The sequence below is a fragment of the Lepisosteus platostomus genome, chromosome 7, assembly GCF_059453375.1.
Source record: "Lepisosteus platostomus isolate fLepPlt1 chromosome 7, fLepPlt1.hap1, whole genome shotgun sequence".
Lineage (NCBI taxonomy): Eukaryota > Metazoa > Chordata > Actinopteri > Semionotiformes > Lepisosteidae > Lepisosteus > Lepisosteus platostomus.
In genome coordinates, this window is record NC_142617.1 from 64,978,551 (window position 1) to 64,998,444 (window position 19,894).

Consider the following 19,894-nt stretch of genomic DNA (forward strand, 5'->3'; position numbering starts at 1 on the left):
GGATATATTGGGTAAAGATGTTTGCAATTCTTTAATTTTTGTTTTTGGTGGTATGCAAAATTCTTTAGGTAAACTGTCAGACGAAAACATAACTTCCTTTAGACTTCAGGACTCAAATGAAAAAGAAACTAAACACTATAAATATGTGGATTAGGGTAAACAACCCTCCTTTGACATATTGAATTCTCCACAAACAAAAAAGTTAAATGCTGTTTTCAAGCAATAAAAGCATTTGTGCTTTTTTGTTACCCAGATTATGGATGTCTTTTTTATGTTAATTTTTTTAGTTATGGAAACTGTGTAAAAATATGTCTGTCTGCAGTGCAGATAAAACATGCATAACTTAGACTGGCCCTCTGATATGTATTAAGTATCATAGAAGCTGCAACATTCAGCTCAGAATAACCTAAAGTATATCCATGACACCAACAATTGGACATTTCAGAATATTAATTGGCATTTTAATTTAATTGCAGATACTTGATTATTAAAGTCTAAATTAATTTTGATAAAGCAGGTTGAATGTAGCATTTTGTATAGAAAAGTAGGAATGGTTAAGTGAAAGCTTTTCATGTTTAGATTTAAAATGTAATTTTCTTTCTGACTCAACCTGAGTTAAAAAAAGTTCAGTTAAAAGCTTTCAGTTTCTGTCAGATATTGTGGTCAATTTTATGTTTCATCAGGCTGGAATTTGTAGCTGCACATCTTTGATAAAAATTTCCTCTTTGCCATATGTTGAAACAATAACCTTTCAAACAACATTTCCACTGGAATCATGCATGAACTGCAGTGAATAATGACAGTCAGACCACTACATAGGACACAGAGCAGTATATTTTACAAAACACAAGCCACTGATTCCCAGTTTAAAAAGCAATATGGGCTTCTCACATAAAAACAACAACAAATATAGTGGTAAATAAACAATAAGCAAGTGTACAATTAAAAACAGTTTTGAAATTTGCCAAGAGATGAAAATCAAATCTAACTTCTGAAAAATAATGTATATTTAGGATAAACAGTATAAGGAACAAGCAGAGGGTAATTCTGCAATGAGATGCGGAGCTTTCTTCGGTCGTACATTACTTTCCACTTTTTATAATGAAATTAACATTGTTTCCATCCACGGTCTCCTCTATATTGTAATTGTGTTTTATCTTGTGTATTCTTCTTATTTATTATTGTTGTCATCCTGTAAAGCGCTTTGAGAAGCCACCTTTAAAGGCGCTTATAAAATAAAGTTTATTATTATATTATTTTCTTTACAGTTCCCTGTTCTAACATTTTCTACATACTGTATATCATGTGAATTGTTGTCTAACGTAGTTTGAGCACTTAAAAAAGTCTCCTCTATACCCTATCCTCTATACAGCTAGTTGACGGAATTTTTTGCATGCCAAGTTGTTTTGGAGCATTTATGGATATCATGATTATATCAATTGTTCTAATTATCAGGATACATAATACCTACAAATTAAATCTGGGAAATCAATGCAGAGTTTGCTGCTTAAGATGGGTGAATTTATGAGCTTCTAAATGCAGCTTCATGCAGCATTACTGTACATATGTTTGCCTGTTGGTTTCAAGTTATCAGTACAAACTGTTGTAGAACCATTAATGTAAACCAGCCGTACACTTTTAAAACAAACATTATTATTGAAAGTCTTTTAAAATTCTCGATTGAGTATAATTTGAATTTCTAACTTTACACAATAACATTTTCTTTGAGATATGTTGATTCACAATAATACGTGTTTACAAACGTTCTATTTTAGACAATATAATTGATAAAGACATATTTCTGTTAGTTATTTAGCGCGTTATAGCGTTACATCCTTATTAACAAATTCACTTACTTTGGTATTGGTCAATTAGCACTCTCAACATCAACAGCAACAATAATTTCATCTAAGAAAATACTTTTTTTTTCCCGTTAAAGATCGTCGTTACCATTCTACCACTGTCATCAAGATACTCAGTTTTATGCGGATTTCTGCATAGATTTAAATATGTTTTGCATACGTGCCGTAATTATTCCACAGTGTTTCTGAGCCCTGAGGCAGGAACTTGTTGCTGACAGGGCGGGCCTTAGGCTGGGGGTTTAATTCAGCAAAAAGACAAGCAGGGAGTGTGAGAGCCGGCACACAGTTCCGAGGAATGAAGACGGGGGGTCTGGGGGAGTTAATCATAAATTAAGAAATTCCTCTTTTCGTACATAGTCATAAAGGGTCGGCTAACTTTCAACCGCTTCGGGATTTCGTGGAGCACTGCAGGACCCAAGTGGATTTTTGTTTGAATTCGTTCCAGAAAGAGGAAAGGTTAGGAGGGATGGTGGACAACTCCGGTAGCAGCAAGGCTCAAATGGTGAGTTTTCACCCATCAGCGTTGAGCTCTGATATGTATTAGCGCTGGTAGTATTGGCAAGGCGAAATGGCATCGGTTTGGATCTCTTCCCAAAGCGGAGCGGAAATTAACAGAACATCGGTGATTGTAAGGGGGGGAAATCAAACTCTACTTCTGTTTTGACTAATTTCGATTGTCTGTTTTATGTCCAGGGAGATTTGGTTTGAATTGGATTATTTAGTTCTACGTGCTACTTTTTGTTTACATGAGGGTATGTATACATTTTGCAAACTTCAAAGGATGCATTCAATAGTAAACCGCCACCTGGAAATATTTTAACAGGCTGTTAACAGTAATAAAAGTATCCGTACAAACGTATATTTACAACGTTTTCGTGCTACTCTTACAAGTGGTCTGAGTTAGTCGATAATTTGTGTTAAAACGAAAGGCATAATATCTTGAGTTTACAGTAAGGAGACGGTTTGATTCATTCATTCCCTTCCTACTGAAACGCCCCGTGCAAATATCCTAAATGGTTCAATGCAAGTTTGTTCTATAAATTTGTTTTTACATTATTTTAAAAATAAAGCAGGATAATCTGTAAACGTTCTTAAAATATTTTAGTCTCTGAATAAACAGTTTTTTTTAGGAAACAGTTTAACCACAGGGAAGAACTCAATACAAAAGCTTAGCTTTGTGAAACAAGGTGTCTTCGGTTGTATGTTTTTTTAACAAAGATTAGCTTTTGTTAAAAGAAATAGGCTATACATCAGATATTTGACAGCGGCGTCCTGTGTTTAATTTTGAGAATGCTGTAAGTCTAATTAAACTAAAAAACACGATCCCTGCTTCTGGGCTGCCCGCGTGTGAGCTAAACTTTTATTGCAGATCCGGGGAAAACGAGGCTTGTAGTTTACGCATTGCACAGCAGTATTGAGTCGGTATATTTGTGACTAAAACGTAAAGTACATCTGTGTATGCAAACCTTTTCCACGTTTCGCCTTTATTTTGTGTTAATTAAATCATTTAAAATGCCTTAAGTAAAATCTCTGGCATCTACCTATAGAAGTACATCAGTTTCAAACGATTGTAAGCCTCTAATAAACTAAAAATATTGAGTTTACCGATCGTTAAATCGAAAATATTTGCTAAAATAATGTCGCATATATCCTAAGTTACTATCTTTAAATGAATTATTACTTTATTCATAATTACAAAGGTACAATTGAGCTATAGATAGGGAAAACTCACGTTTTTTTTAAACCTACAATTATGTAATTTTCTATCCATATTGCTTCCCTCTCTTTTTTTTAACAGAACCAAGAATACATTTCCACATCTCTTCTGATATTATGTATAAACATTCTTTTGTTTATTTACATTTATGATTTACACGTTGTAGGACAACCCGCAACTAATTTCTTTTATCTGTCTTATATACGTTACGCATACCTCACAGTAAAGTGGGCGGCATTAAGCGAATTGGAAATTCTCGGGATATTGATCCTAGGCAATTAAATTTTAATGTGGATGTTTTGAAGGAAAAACACTGCTCTGACAGCTGTCCATAGTCTAGAAATGATCTAGATTGAAGAAATCCTGTACGTTTTAAAGCGTACGTTTTTATTTTCTTTCTGGGGGTGGGGGTTACAGTAAGAAACTTATTGTAATAATGCATGCCATACAAATAGTTAATCGTTCATTTGCATCTGTAATATTTCCCTGAACGAACGCCATAATGCTACTGCCTCGTCTCTCTCACACCTGAAGAAAGCTCCACTGCCGAAACGTTGTGTTTTCTTTCTTCTTCTTTTTTTCAGCATGGAATAAACATATTACTTGTTCCATTTAAAATATGAGCTCTGTTCAAGGGCTTGTTTTACACTTTTCTCAAATATACAGTCTTTTCTATATTTTGAAAGATGTAAAAATCCCAGTAATGGTCATAAGAGCAGGCTAACCTTTTCTGCCTCAGCCTATGCACAAATTAACATCGAATGTTGGTTTGGATTTTTTATCACATCAGTGTTTGCATTCACTGACGGAGTGGGAAAGTATATGCTGTCACTTACAAAGTGAAATAAAGGCATGACTGCAGAAGTGGGTAAAAAAATTAATTTGGGTTTGTCAGACTCTAGTTTCAGAATGTAAACTTACTAGATTAATGTGAAATCGAGGGATGCTGTATCTTTGCTGTTGCTGGGGCGGAGCGGTGGCTCTGTGACTAAGGATCTGCACCTGTGGCTGGAGATTGCCGGTTCAAATCCCGCAGCCGGCAGAGGAATCCTACTCCGTTGGGCGCCTGAGCAAGGCCCTTCACCCCACCTGCTCCAAGGGTGCTGTACAATGGCTGACCCTGCACTCTGACCCCAGGCTTCTCTCCCTGTCTGTGTCTCATGGAGAGCAAGAAAAAGACAAATTCCTAATGCAAGAAATTGTATATGGCCAATAAAGTTATCTTAAAAAGATCTCTGTATCTTGCTTTCAGTGTCCTTTTTATGGATTCAGGAGTGTGCTAGAATCAATGTGTATGATGAACCTTATTGAAAAATCTGTGGTCATCCTTGTTGGTGCTTCAGATTTTGACAGAAGTTTTGATTTAGGAAAAATAATAGGATTTAAGGAGAAATATATTTTACAGGATGTCTGATGCAAGTTCAGAAAAGTAGTTTAGAAAAAAAAACTGTTAAAATCCAGTAAAAAAAAATCTTTTGTTGGCAATATATGGTTTCTGCTCCTGCTTTTTTAAACAAGAAAACATTTCTTCTCTTAATGTACTTGCCTTGTCTGAAGGCATGAAGCATCTTGTTTTATATCTTTATGACTGTTAGAGAGAGAAGTGAAGTTATGGTTTTTATATGAAGGCACACTGCTCCTTTACACTCATGTCCGTGTTATCAAACTGTTCCACATGTTAAGGAAAAGGCAGGTTTTTGTGTCCACTGCACATCATCTGCAAGTCTAGAAAGAGGGAGAAGATTGATTGGACCTCAGCTATTTGTTTTGTGAAGTGTTGCTTCAAGTTACCCTTTTTTTGCTGATGTACTGACCCCCTTTCTCTTCCATTCTCTCTCTGTGCACCTAGCCCAGTTTGTCCCAGGAGGGCCTGAGCCCACCGTACCCTCAAGCCCACGCCGGGGTCAAGTTGGAGGCGGTGATGGAGCAGCTGCAGAGACAGCAGCAGGCCCGTCTCGAAATGGAAAACCGCGAGAGGAAGGAGCGCCATCTGCGCGAAGCCCATATCATGTATGCCCAGCAGGTAGCAGCACAGCAGGCCATCTTGGCAGCTGCCCGGGCTTCAGGAAGTCAGTTGTCCCAGGGGTACCTGAATAAGAGTCTGCCCGGCGGAATCGCTGGTGGACAGAGGGCCTCGGACCAGAGCAGTGTAGATTCGGAGCACGAGGAAGAGGATGGAGGCCGGGACTCGGAGGATGAAGATATGATGGAAGGTGAGGAGGATGGAAGTGAGGAGGAGGAAGGAGGGGGACTAGAGTACCTCCGGAAGCAGACTCTAGCACTTCAACAAGGCCACCGCATTGCATCGGGATCCTATGCCCCCCCTGCTAGCTCAACGAGTGCCCCACCCACTGCTGTCAAGGTGAAGCAGGAGCCTGAAGAGGAGAGTCACTCCCCAACTGGACCCCACTCGTCCACGTCCCCAAATGGCCAAGCAGACTGGAGTTACGACGAGCAGTTCAAACAGGTAAGGCCTTAGTCTTCCACTCAGAGGATTCCCTTGATGCTGGTTTAAAGATGTGAAGACTAAAAAGTCCTATTTTTGTCATCATTCTATTTTGTGGGGGGTGCCTCACTTTAAATTTTGAGACATGTCATATTCTTCTGCCTATGAATCTCAAAACGAGATAAGAGGAGGATTATGAATGTCCACCAGAAACACGATGCCATAGACAGGGTTCTTTAAATCCAACTCTGAAAAAGGTAAATGGATGAGTGGTTCTACGTGTGTCTCACTAATTGTCATGTTGAGATATCAGATTTAGCATAGTTGTCCAGTGTGTCCTTTATTCTTTTTGGACTCTGAGGTGGGGGATAACTTATCAAACTGGAAGCTGTATCCACAGCTGGATAGAATGTGAGTTTTCTCCACTGTAGCCTGAAATTGATGTGGGACTTTTCTTTAGTAGACATGGATTAACCTAAGTCTTTGAATGTAGTGTTCTCATCTTCCATCCCTTGATTTGATATTATGATAGACCAATTAATAATTAAAATGTAGGTTTTGTGAAGTTTTAATTATGTGCATATTCAGCTTGAAATGCGTATATCCATTTTCCAGCTACATAATTATTAATTACTTAATTTGTGGCTGGTTTTGGGAAAAAAAAGTTTCTCAATAGAGTGAAAACGGCAGGTCCTGTCAGATAAGACTGCTTACTAGAAGTGTACATTTTTTTCTAGGAACGGAGGCATTTGTCTATTCTGCTGTTTTAGTCAGCTTTTAATTTCTGTACTCAAGATGTGGTTGCATTCAGTTTTTTTTCTTGTTGTTGTTCAACATGGCAGGCAGAGCACCAGCTGTGAACTAACAGAAGTGAGTCATATCTCAGCCCCTTTTCACGGTCTCAGATGCCACATCAGAAAGTGTGGTCATTCTTTGAAAGTATTTTCATATTGTTTCCGTTAATGTCAAATGAACAATGCACACAATAGTCAAAATTGTGTAGCAAGATGTAACTTCAGTAATTACAGTGACTAGCTTGTGTTTGTGTGCTAAAGTTCCTGCCTGGCACTTCCATATGATCTGATGTGAAACTGGTGGGCTCACGCCTGAAGAGGGCTTCACAGCCGAAACTTTGTGTTTCCTTTCTTTTCTTTTCAGCATGGAATAAACCCATTGCCTGATCCTAATGTTCAGTGGTATGAGCTTAAGGTAAAACTAGTTTTGTCAGCTCCTTGGTTGTCCCTTGAAACAACTCGGATTAATCGATTCACTATCATAAACAAGGATATCAAGTTGTCTGACAGTAATGCCCCAGCTGAATAAACAGTACTAAATATAATTGTAGTCATGAAGTAGTTCAGGTGGGTAGCTGCATCAGCATGCGTAGGCTGCAAAGGAACAAGTAAAGGTTTATTCCATGCTGAAAATTTCAGCATGGAATAAACCTATTATTTGTTCCATAATTGGAGTCATGTCTGAAGTGTAGTGGAGTAGCCATTTTGCCCCAACATTTGAGTGGATCTTATTTTTCACATCTCATTTTGAGAGCAATATGTGATCTGTATTTTTCATTACCACAAAGGATTCCTTTTTAGCGTTGCGTAAAATACTTTCACACAACCCACTGGTGTATTTCCAAAATACATTTGCACACTAGAAATGTAAGTAGTTTCAGATTTACAAATTATATTGATCAGTGCCAAATGAACTTTTAAACAGACAAAAGGGGATTAAACTTGATACAGTAATAAGAGATTATTGTAATGCATCTCAGAGTCTCAAAGTCAATTCAACTTTGTTTTACAAGCAAACCAATTTAACCATTTATTTATCATCTATTTTAACCATACTCTTGACTTGAACTTTATGATAGTTCACTTTGTCCTCCTTAGACCTGAGGTCTTTGTCTATTATTTTTATAAAATAAACTTTGTCAAACCAGTGAAAGCTGAAATAGAATTTGGTTTAAATTTGTGTTGTTTACTTTATTTCCTTAAATGGATACATGTATATATTATAATGAGGAACAGGGCTATGAAGCTTATGCAAAGGTGTATTTTTATTGGAGAATAATAACCCTGCATCAGATTTTTCTTTTTCTTTTGTCACATGCTTTGTTTTGATTTACTAAAAGGGTGAACTGCTCCTGCTGGGAGTAATGGTTAATCTGCCTTTGTGTCCCGTCCGTTGTCTTTGTGTCACACCATTACTCTCAAGAGACTAGCATGCCTTTGTAGCCAAAATCCTCGAAGTGTGGCCTGGCGCTCTGCCAGAATCAACTCTCAAAGTGTGCTCTTCGGCCTTCCAGGAAAGGGCTTCTGGCAATCCAGTAGCAGGCTGGCCTGCATCCAAGCAGTGGAGTTAGAGACAGCCAGAGCCGGAGTGTGGGAGTGTGGAAGACCGCGAGTACAGTACTGAACTTTTGACAGTTCGTCAATGAGCTCGTGCCGACACAGTTTGAAGGAGGCTGTGTGCCAAACCCCAAGCTGTCTTTTTTTACACTGCGAAAATATAAATAGTCCATAACCACAAGTTGTGCAGTCTAGTTGTCAGTGATCCTGAGCTCCTATACCTTCCACATTTGACCATTTAAAAGGATTGTTTTGATTCTTCCGTATGATGATCTTTTTGTGGTTCAGCAATCTTGTTTCAAATTGCTGGGATATTGTACTTTATTATGGCAATCAGTCCAAACTTCTCCATGTGAATTTTTCTCATGGAATGTTTTACCTAATTTCAGCAGAGCTTCACATGGACATACTCTCGCACAGCTGTTTGTGCATAACAGACAAACGCCACGTGCGCTTGTGGTGTGGTTGCTGTTTATTTTTATTTTTCTCTCCCAGGGATCGTAAAATACAGATAGCATCTTTATGTGAGAATAGGGACAGTGCTAGATCAAAGAGGCTGTAGTAGCAGGAGGGTGGGGTTTACCACAGACGTGTATCATTCAGCAGCAGTACAGATTGACTGAAGGGTGGGAATGTTATCTGTAAACTGAAACATTAGCAAGAGAGTTGGATAAACCTGCTAGCTGCATTATGGGAAAAACTGTGGTGGAGAATGACTCATAATTGTAGACTGTCTGCTGTTTCTTCAGAGTGAGAGGGTAGAGGATTTGCAGCTGAATCTGTCTATTACCTGTACATCTTATTTCTTTGCATGTAATATTCAGTTGCCTTTCACTGCTAACTTAAATTGTGCCTTCTTTGGGAGGGAGGGTATTATTAAATTTCTTTTGATTGCTTTATCAGCATGAGGGTTTTGGAGAAGGGCAACAGATGTCGCATGCATTGTGTCAGTCCCTAAAATGATGGTGGGGGGTGGTTGTATATATCTGTGTATGTGGAGGGGTCCATTTTTGTCATTGATGTATGTCTTTTGACCTCGCCCCTGGCCTAAACAGCAGAGTAAATAATTGTTAAACAAGAGAACAGACAAAAGAACCTTGGCAACATGCTGTCAAGAAAGGCTGTCAGTGGTGAGGCCTAGCAGTTTTTAGACCTCTTGTTGACAAGGCCTATTCCAGAAAACGAGGCCTTCATCTGGCTCTCTTGAGACCTCTGGACTATCCCTTTAGAGCATTCTGACAACCACGTTTTCTTCCACACCCCTTGTCAAGCAAGTGCAGGGCCTGGACTAATCCATGGTGATTAATAGGTTTTTAATCAACAAAACGCCAAGATTAATCATCCAGTAGTTCTCTTGGCTACATCTTAATGATAGGTATTGGTCCCTGTATCTGCTGTTTTTTTTTTAATTTAGGAGGCAGATACTCAGAATGTGCTTGCCCCTCAGAGACCTTGTACATTAGGAGAGGGGGATTAAGTTGTCAGATGGAATGCAATTTATTTTAAGTAGCTTTATTTTTTAATGCACTGAGGAAATTACATTTAAACCTGTTGAGGGCTGGTGAGGAGCAGGATAAAATGTCCTGCCCGTATTTGCTTAATTTTTTTAATTTTGGGGTTGTTTTGACTGCCCTGTAAAAAGGCTAGGTTTCATTTCCAGCTTTTGCTGTATTGGAAAGGCAAAATCTGATAGTGGAATCTATACCATTGCCCTGACCGTGCCATTTAAGGGAGATTTATGTCCGCTTCTCTCTAGATCATTAAACTCCATCCTCTTGTGTTGCTAATGCATTAGGACCTATTTGTTGAATACTGTTGCATAATTTAGCTGTTTCCCAGCAACCCATCAAGCCCGTGTAAGAAGTAAGTCTTCAGCTACTTCAAATTGATTAAAATTATACAATCCAGAGTAAAGTGAGTAATTTGTGGAACCATTGAATTTTTACTATTATTGTTGCTCTTTAGGTAATGAACAAAAATAAATTGTTTGATTACAATATTTTTGGGATATGGTTTTGTCGTGCAATTTAGATACTTGTAGTTTTCCATCTTTCTGATTGTATAAGTATCTGACTCGGCATGGTGTTGACAAAGTAATGGAGATTTGAAATTGTTACCTATTAATTATTTTAACTTCATTTTTAGCAAGATTACCAATGGTGGCTACTTTTTTACATCACAGAAAACCAATATTTTTGGGGCATCGGTACTTGCTCTGGATGAGTACCTTAAATGTCTCATTTATCTTGAGGGCAGATGGAACTAGGTGGTTGAGGTATTCAGTTGTCTGTTTTAGATTGTGGGTTAGTTTCCCATTTGGGAGGAGGCTCAAATCATATAGTTCCCAAGGTAACTGCAGCCCCAGGCAACTAAGTCAAGACCACCAAAAGTGAAGTGAAGGCTCATGGATTTACCTCGTATACTATCTTGAATGGGCCGTTCTTAGCCCTGCTCTTAATAAAACAAAAGACGGTTTGATTTATTTATTATGTACAGAAAAAAAACTTTCAAGTATTTGTGGCTACTGGGAAAGCCTTATACCATTAGTTCTAAGAGTGGTATTCTAAACGAATGTCTGCTGTGTTTCACCTAGGGAGGTCTTCACTTCCTGAGCTTTGAAATGGTGTAGCTGTCAGAAAATGCTCCATGAGCATGGAATACTACGTTATAGGTATTAAAAATAATTGGAGAAAGTGAGTAAGAAATAAAGGGGAAATACTATCTTTTTGAAAAGAGATGAAAGTATGCTACAAATAAGGTTTGTATAGGTCTCTATGCTTTATTTTTTATTGGCAAAATGAGATGTTAGGATGAAGTAATTTTTAAAATGATCCACCTATTTTTTACATAAAAATATATATTTTTAAAATCTATATCTTCTTCATACATATCAAATTTCTGCAATAATTTGGTAAAGTAACCGAACCCGAATTAACACCCAAGCTTGTGTTTTTTAAATAACTGTGTTAAAGTATGTTTTTTTTCTTTGAAGTAATAAGAATAAAAAGACAGTGTGACATCACAGCAGGCCCCATGCTCACCATACCATTTTCTGATCTTTAAACAGACTTTAGCTTTGTGTTTGCAAAATGTTTATAAAATGAGCGTATAAACATTTGCTTTTCAATGTGTGTGGCATTATGCAGGGAATTCAGTGTGACTGTTCTTGGGCCTTCAGTTTGGTTCATTATTAATTAGATCAGTGTGTTGGTCTGGGATTTACACAGAAAGAGCTTAGTGAGAGACTACACATTTCTCAAACCTTGTGTTAAGATATTTAATTCAGCTCCAAAGAGGAGGAGGGGGTTGCTTTTTCCAGATTGCACTGCCCCACCCAAAGGAAACATTCCAGACAGAATTAAAGAGTTAACTCTTCAGATAGTAAGCATTCTCCTCTGGAGCTCAATCTAGTCAAAGACCGCACCCCAGACTTCCTGGGACTTGTGAGCTGTTAATTCATTTCACAAAACATAGGGGAAGCTGTAACGAAAGAACTAGAGGGTAGAAGAGGGTAAGCAATTTTACAGGCATTTTATCTGTCTGCTTACTTCCTCATTCCTAGCTGTGTTCACATTTTCACCATGGTTTGCTTCATTCACTTGCTGTTAGAGACAAATGTTTGGATTGAGGTGTTGGGGGGAAACTGCAGTGGTGGTGACTGGTGTTGATCTGTGAAAAGTTTACCACTTTAATTGAGTAGCTCATCCTTCCATGGCTCCGTGGAAGAAGTGCTCTTTCTCCCAGTCTACTATGGTAATGGAAAGTAAAGTGTACAGCTTACACGTCAAACACTTTCAAGCAGGCAAGAGAGATGTCACGGTTTAGTTAAATGCTGTAGTAAAATAGATATAGTCATCATGCTTATCTTTAATCATTATTTCCATGTAACATTGCCTTATGTTGTTTGACAAAACCAAATTACAAAAAATAAGAAAATTTCCAGAGTCTTAAAGCAACATGCTTGCGATGTATTAAAATCAAGTTATTCAATAACATAATTTCCTAGTGTTTTCATGTAATTGATGTATGCAGTGTTCAAGAAGGTAATTTTCTGACAAAGTGCCATATAAAACAGTTGGCATATGTAACTAGTCATTTGTTGCAGACGGTAGCTCATAGTGAAGAGGAGTTCATGTGTTGTGTGTCGGGGTCATACTGTGTGGACCCCCAGATTTCACAAATTTTGCCACCTGGAGGTACGACAAATGCCTTGTGATCAGACATGTTTTTTTTTCTGCTGAAAGCAGCTCTGTCAGGTGTGTCTGTTTACCTGCCAAAATGCCTGTGAACACTTTCCAAGACAGCACAGCATGTGTGAAGATGTTGAATAACAATGAATAAGGTTGTGTCAAATATTTAATCAATTTGTGTCACTTGGGAAGGTAAAATAAGTATCACACATTTAACTAATAAGGATGCATTTATATTTTAGGATACTAAGGATAAAGAAGTATACCACTAAAAAGATGTCTGTAAAATTAAATTAAAATAAAAAAGACAATATTTCCTAGTGTGTAGGACTTAACCTTATTTAACATCACTACTCTGATCCTTTTCTCAGCTTCAGAAGCAATTTGGCACAACGCCATTTAAGAATCTAACTCCTCTGGAGCTGCTGCACAACTGGAGGATGTAGTTTTATGACTGTATTTCATCCTTTGGCTGAGTCCTATAACTGAAACATTGATAGACTTGTTAATTGTGGGTGGAATTTGTCTGCCTTTACTGGATGAATGTTCTGTCTAATCCAGCTGGTTGTTGGCACCAGCTCTTTTTTTCCAGATGTGCAACAGCTGATCTGCCTTTTAATGAGAAACTTAAAGCAAGAGAAACCTCTGGGATTCATGAGAAAGGCTATGTCCTGACTGAGATCTCCTACAAGAAGTCTTTTTATGGCTTGTTACAGGAAGATTTTGAGAATGTAAAATGCACACGGATATAATTAGAGTACATTACGTTTTTATATAACGATACAGGTTATAAACTTGGACAAACCCACACTTCCTTTTTTAGCTTTTATTAAACATTGGGAGCATTCCAAAACATAGGTAATTACATGTAAAAATAGTCAGTGCTTAAGCTTATAATTTATTTAATGCCACATTCATAAATGGCATTTTTAAGAACTAATGTATATTTTTCATTACTACCATATGATTGTAGTTTTTCTGTTTTTTAAAAGTCTATTTAAGCTCTACGGTCTGGCACTCATATCTTATAGAAAAGTCATGGGTAGTTTTGTTTTAATGTCTCAAGGTCTGCGTGTTCTTGCTCAATACTTGTGGGGGGGGGGGGGGAACGTGCAAGTCCTGTTGAGCAAGCAAATGAATGCTATGATAAAGCCAGCCCAACTTGTTTCACAGTTTGATAGGGTTGTTTGTATAAACTCAAACTCATGCACTCCCTTCTTAATGGTGGAATGATACTTTAATGAAAGTGTTGCAGTAGTGTGCTCTACAGCCATAGTTGTTTTTAGCCAACATGAATGTCAATGATAACCGTTGTTTTAGTAGTAAAGCTAATAACTTCAATAACGCAAACGCATATTATACATCGGTAATACCAGAATAGGCTTCATACTTGAAGGAGAACTATGAGGTGTGCTGAAAACTGATGTGCTCTTGGACAGAACAGTCAATTTGATTGATATATTTTATATAATAAAGCTGAGAAATAAAGTTGTACTGTATTGGTTAAAGATTTTAAAACCAATGATCCAGATAGTATTTCAAAAGCTAAAATGTAGGCCATAGCTTGTATTTTTTTTCCTTGAACTACACTTTTTTTTTGGGCAGCAGGTTAAACAAAAGTCTGCAAGCTTTTATTTTTTTTCAGCGCCTTGACAGTAGAGTAGCCTTTAAAACGTTCTGGCTTTCACCTCGCTGTTTAGTTGCAGGACAATAAAACTGAATATAAAACTGGTTTGAAAGAAAAGGCATACATTGGACTGTTTGCTTGTAAAAAGCTGTTAAAGTGGATGGCATTTCTTTGAGAGGTTTAAGATATGAACGGCATTTCCAATTAGATCTTTTGAACCAGTGAAGAGGTTTAAAAATATTTGCTCGTTTTAAAAGGCAGAGGTTTAACAGCAAGGCCACAGTTTTGACTGTTGACAGTTTCTATATCTCCATCCCCTGTACATGTACAAAATGCATATTGATTAAAAAAAATAAAATGCAATCTATGGTGATTTTAGACATTTAATAGATTTTTTGGTTTGGAAACTTTGGGTTTCAGAAAGTACATCCTATGAAGGACTTGAACCGTAGTATAGTTTTTTTTTTCTCAGTCTTGTGGTTTACTTTATTCTTGTTTCTCAACACCAAACTGTTAAAGTGACATTAAAATGATTGGAGGGTGAGCTTCAAGGCTGAGGAATGTGATATCTTGGTGAAAGGGATTTAACTGAGCAAATGTGGCTAGCTGTTTGCCTAACACAGCTCCCAATGACCAGCAAATCTGTTTGCTTTGGCTCCTTGCGCTGACACATTGATAAGCTTCTTCCAACTTGTCTCTTTGTCTTTCCCTTCCCTTCTTTATTGAAGGGAGTTCAGGGTGGGGCATGGGGCCATTTGGTCTGATTTCTGTGGCCTCTGTGCATTGTGGGGTGATGGTCTAATTGCTGTGATTAATCTCCATTTTGTTAGACTTTGCCTGGGGACACACATTTTGCTCAAGCCTCAACAGGTGTGCCAAGAGGCAGACACCCTACATCTCAAAGACTTGTAGCAGCTCGTTTTCTGGCCATTTGACCTTCTGTTTCAACTATTGTCTTCTTGGCTCTTTGTAAAAAAAAAAGGGGGGGATGTGCTCTAAATTTCAAGTTATTGTATCTTCGCCAAGAGATGTATTTTAATTTAGAAGGGAATAGACTTCTTGAATAAAATACAAGGTCAGAACTGTAAAGGAGAGATGCATTACCACCAGCTGTGTTTCACAATGAACGTGCCATAAAGGTCACAACACTGGAAATGCGAGTGGAATCGTCTTTGGGCAGGGGTTGGACAACAGCTAACATTTGTGTAGATTAATATCTGTGGTGCTGCCTTATGAAATTCCATTTATTTTCTCAATTCTGTGTGCTGAGGAGAATTCAATTAAGAGCCTTTTAAATTGCAAGTAAATGCAATTTTCTTGTGCGGTAACAAGCTTCAAAAAGACATTTCAGTAACATTCAGCTTTTATTGCAATATATGCAACATCTAAGACAAGAGGAAATGGGCATAGTATGAATCGCCCCTTTGCAGTGTGCATTGTTTGCAAGTACTATATAAATGACATTTCTTAAATGGCCATTGTTCTTCCATATTTTATTGATTAGTTCTCTTAATTATAATTGATTATTCATTTTTTTTTGTATTGCATAATGGTTTACTGTACCTATAAATGCAATTAACAGTCTTAGTGCAGAACTGCCCATTTGTGAACACCTAGTCAGAAGGATTTTTTATTAACAGAATTACATTGTCATTGGAATGATTTTACAGATGGGTTTGAAATATTTATAAAATAAGATCAAAAGACCTTTGCTTAGTCAGTTGTTTTATTTGATACATTGCTTACTCATACAGAACATTTTAGTGTCTAGAAGTTCTAACTGATCTTGCAACTCATACACTGCAACCTGTAAGATACAAATCATTATTTTAAACATGATCCTCAAGTTAAAATTCAGTTTGTTTGAGTGTGTCATTTTTTTTAATTACTGTGAAACAATAGGTAATAGAATGTATAGTTAAAAAACCTGTGTAAAGACATTACCTATTCAGAATTATAGTAATTCATTCTTTGCATTGTATAAAAACGTAACTTCTCATGACATGCATGATAGTGTCTCTGAACAAGGTATGTTTCTGTCTGAATATTAAGATTTTATGGTGTACCAAAGTAAAAACAAGCAATTTTTTAGTTTGTCTCTGACATGACTTTTGTGCTAACATGAAGCATGCAATTGTAAAATGCTGACTTTAATAATTGATAGTCTTATTAAGCCTGTTCTACAGATTTTAGCCTAAAGCACATATGTAATATATATACAATGTACCATTCTGTTCTTTTATTTATCTTCTCTTTAAACAAAAATCTTGTGTTTTTTTAGAAACTACTATAGAAATGGAATTTGCTTAATTTATTTCAAGCTGTTTACTGTAAGATCAGCAGTTATTTTCTTTTCACAATTTTCTGTAAAATGTTGCAGTGTTGTGGTGTGCTTTTGAATTGCAGACTAATTTCAGAATGTGAAAACCCATTCCAGATTTGTGGATGTACTTCAGTCAGTGTAAGCCAGATGGTGCAGAAAATCAGTGCAGTTTAATTAACTGGTCTCCTCAAAAATCTTTCTGCTTTCAGTTTATTCACTAAAGGCTGTTTTCTGAATTGAGAAGCTCAGTCACCTCAGAAAGAGAATTAAAAGTATTTTTTGAATTTTACAGAATCTGTAGCACTGCTGGTTCATGCTACTATATACTGGTCTGTTCCATGAGGCACTTTACCAGCTTGGTAGTTGAGGGTCAGATTCAAGCTGTGATAAGAAATGTTGAATTATAAAAGATGTAAGTTACCTGGTATATTTCAGATAATAAATGTACTTGAACTAGACAATGTAATTTTAATTTGTCCAAACATGTTTGTGTAAACAGTATCTGTTCTGCCAAACTTCATGGGGTGTATGTGTAAAAATTAATGCAGATCTGTGCTGAAGGGCTAAGTGATCATGTCCACCAATATTTTGTCCAAAAAACCTCACTCTGTTCATTTAGAGAGCATAATACACCATTTACCCCTGTTAAAAAAGGCCTGCACAGAAACATCCCTATTGTTAAATGATAATAAGCTATATACAAACATACATTATATGCTGCATATTGTTATTATATATTATTGTTACAGATTATGTGCGATTTTAAAGATTATTAGAAAGGTTATGAATTTTACATAGAAAAAGGTCATTTTTAGGAAAAGCTGCTGTATGTAACATGAGATTGCGGTGTTAACAGACAGCTGTTCAAAAGCCTTTTTTCTGTTGGCAGGTGTCTAAATCTAGTCCTCGATAGGCATAGGATTTGCTGTTTTTATTCTTTCTCTTTTACCAAATTTAAACAAGAATTTGCTTAGTTCAGCAGATTATTATCAAGATCTTACAATGGCTTACTACAAACCTGGTTCTGCTCAGGTACGAGATTTACACTGCATGCTTTTAGGCTTGCTCATGTAGGGTTTAAGTTTTTATGAACATTGTTTAATTTTGCAGTGCTTATTCTTACATTTTTAGAGAAATGGACGCTAATTGCTGATTCACGATTTGTGTGTCATTTTCAAACTTGAAATGAAGGCACTACAAGTCTTTTATGCATTTACTGCCTTGTTGGGTGTAATTGGCCTTCTGCATGCTAGGTTGTGATAGGCATAAGCTGTTTTACCCATTTCAACCATCTGCGATTGTTTTTTGTTTAAGGCAATCAACCTCTCCTTATACTGTCAAACATCTCGTATAAGTCTCGAAGAAATCCTACATTTCATAAATGATAAATGATTTAGTCTATTACTATCAGTAATGTCTGGAAACTCCTGCCCCTCAGTTTTGCTTGAATGTTTTTGCTATTAGCTGCCCAAATGTTATTTCACCAGCCCTTAGGTTTATCTCTCAGGTCAGGTTTGGCAACAAGCTGTAATATGATCCTTCTGCTGTTACTAGATAAAGAGCTGTCTCCTATCACAGTTCTTGTCCAGTGGAAGCATTATAAATTATTCCAAGAATTCAACAAAGAATTTAATTGCAGTTGTTCAATTCAAATGAAATATCACATGCCCTTTAAGGCCTGGTATTTGACTGTGTCCAGTGAATCATAAATTACTTCCAAGCTCCTTATTGTCTTTAGCCTGCAATTGCAGAAATGGCCTTTTATGCTGAAAAATAATGAAGGTGTTTATGCTTGATACCCTTGTGAAAAGGTTTATAAATGTTGGCTTTCCATTAACTGCTCAGGAGCATTTCACTCCATCATGATGTTTATGAATTGGACACAAGTGTCAAATGGAAATGACCTGTTCATAAATTTAAATATTTCTGACATAAATAGACCACCCAATGAAATATTGGAATAATATTTTGTGAGCTATTAACAAATATTCCATGAATCAGGTTTAGTTCACATGGAAAGAATAATTTAACCATTTCATGTAATTGAAATTCGGAAGAATCTGAAATATAACATGAATTTCAGCACCACTTTTATTTGCATGTCTTTGTTAAATGTACAATTATTGTTCAATGTACTTCATGTTAAATAGCTCCAGCACAAGAAGGACTGTTTTAGTGACGGTGTCCAAATAAAATATTTAAAGAAACTAATTTTAAGGCAACCAGACCATCATTTCTGTATTGTGATAACCTAAATGATTAAATAAAATCACAGATCTTTGATGAGTCTGGAAGCATAATTGCTGCTTTTTTCTTCTTCTTCTTCGCATTTTCCCACTTCTGTGGGGTCTGCTTTTTTGCACCGATTTTTCCACTTCGTACGGTCTGCGGCGTCTCTGCAGGTGACTTTTGCGAGGCGCATGTCGTCTTTCAGCCGGTCCAGCCAGCGCGTAGATGGTCGTCCACGGGGCCAGCGGCCTTCCACATTCAATTCGAGGGCGGTCTTTGCCATTGATGTGTCATTGCTGCGGAGCACGTGTCCATACCATCGCAGGCGCGAGTCCCTCATTTTCACAGTGATTGGGGTGACTCTGAGTGTTTTTCACACCCCTTCATTCATGACATGGTCTAGTCTTGTCAAGCCGAGGGTCCATCGCAGCATCTTCATTTCCATCGTGTGGAGTGCCCGTTCATGTTTCATTGTCGTTGGCCAGCATTCAGTTCCGTATAGGGCCACTGGTCTGACCACTGAGCGGTAGACTTTGGATTTTAGGCGCAAAGGGATCTTCTGGTTGCACTGTACTCCAGTGACCTGCCGCCGTTTCATCCAAGTGGCGCTGACTTCCATCTTGGCGTCTTGGAGGGTAGTGCAGTCGGAGTTGACACATGAGCCAAGGTACTTGAACTGTGTCACTTTGTTCAGTTGGACCCCACAAGCTGCGATTTTGCCATCGGTTTGATCACCACATTCCAGGTACTCCATCTTCTTGATGTTCAATTTCATCCCGTATCGTTCAAGGCGCGTCTTCCACTCCTGTACTTGCTGTTCAAGGCCGTGTCGCGTTTCACTTGCTATCATAACATCGGTGTCCATGGATGCCTCGTTTGGATATCTTTGGTCACTGTATCCATGCAAAGTATGAAGAGCAGAGGAGACAAGGCTGAGCCTTGGTGGACGCCAACATTGATCGGGAAGGTGTCTGAGGTTCCAGCTGCGCAACGTACTGAGCTAGTGGTCTTTTGGTACAGGAGCTTGTCCAGCTGACATAGGCTTCAATCAAGGGGGACTTTGGCATCCAACACCAATAGCAGATGTTGTGGGGCGATGCTGTTGTACAGGATTACTTTGGTGTCAGTGACTATTTTGAAGTCTCGTTG

At 37.6% G+C, this 19,894-nt stretch overlaps 1 protein-coding gene across 2 annotated transcripts in view; it reads left to right on the forward strand.

Moving 5' to 3' along the window:
* Positions 1-1,372: 1,372 nt before the first annotated feature.
* The window catches only part of LOC148659513 (AT-rich interactive domain-containing protein 3B-like), a 57,189-nt gene continuing 38,667 nt past the window's right edge, over positions 1,373-19,894 (forward strand). The window contains exons 1-2 of one of the 2 annotated variants that reach the window (XM_088641836.1): positions 1,373-2,364; positions 5,429-6,046. In XM_088641836.1, coding sequence (XP_088497962.1) covers positions 2,329-2,364; positions 5,429-6,046 — 654 coding nt within the window. In that variant the 5' untranslated portion in view covers positions 1,373-2,328. The remainder of the gene's footprint in view (positions 2,365-5,428; positions 6,047-19,894) is intronic. The other variant, XM_088641835.1, reaches the window with a different exon arrangement.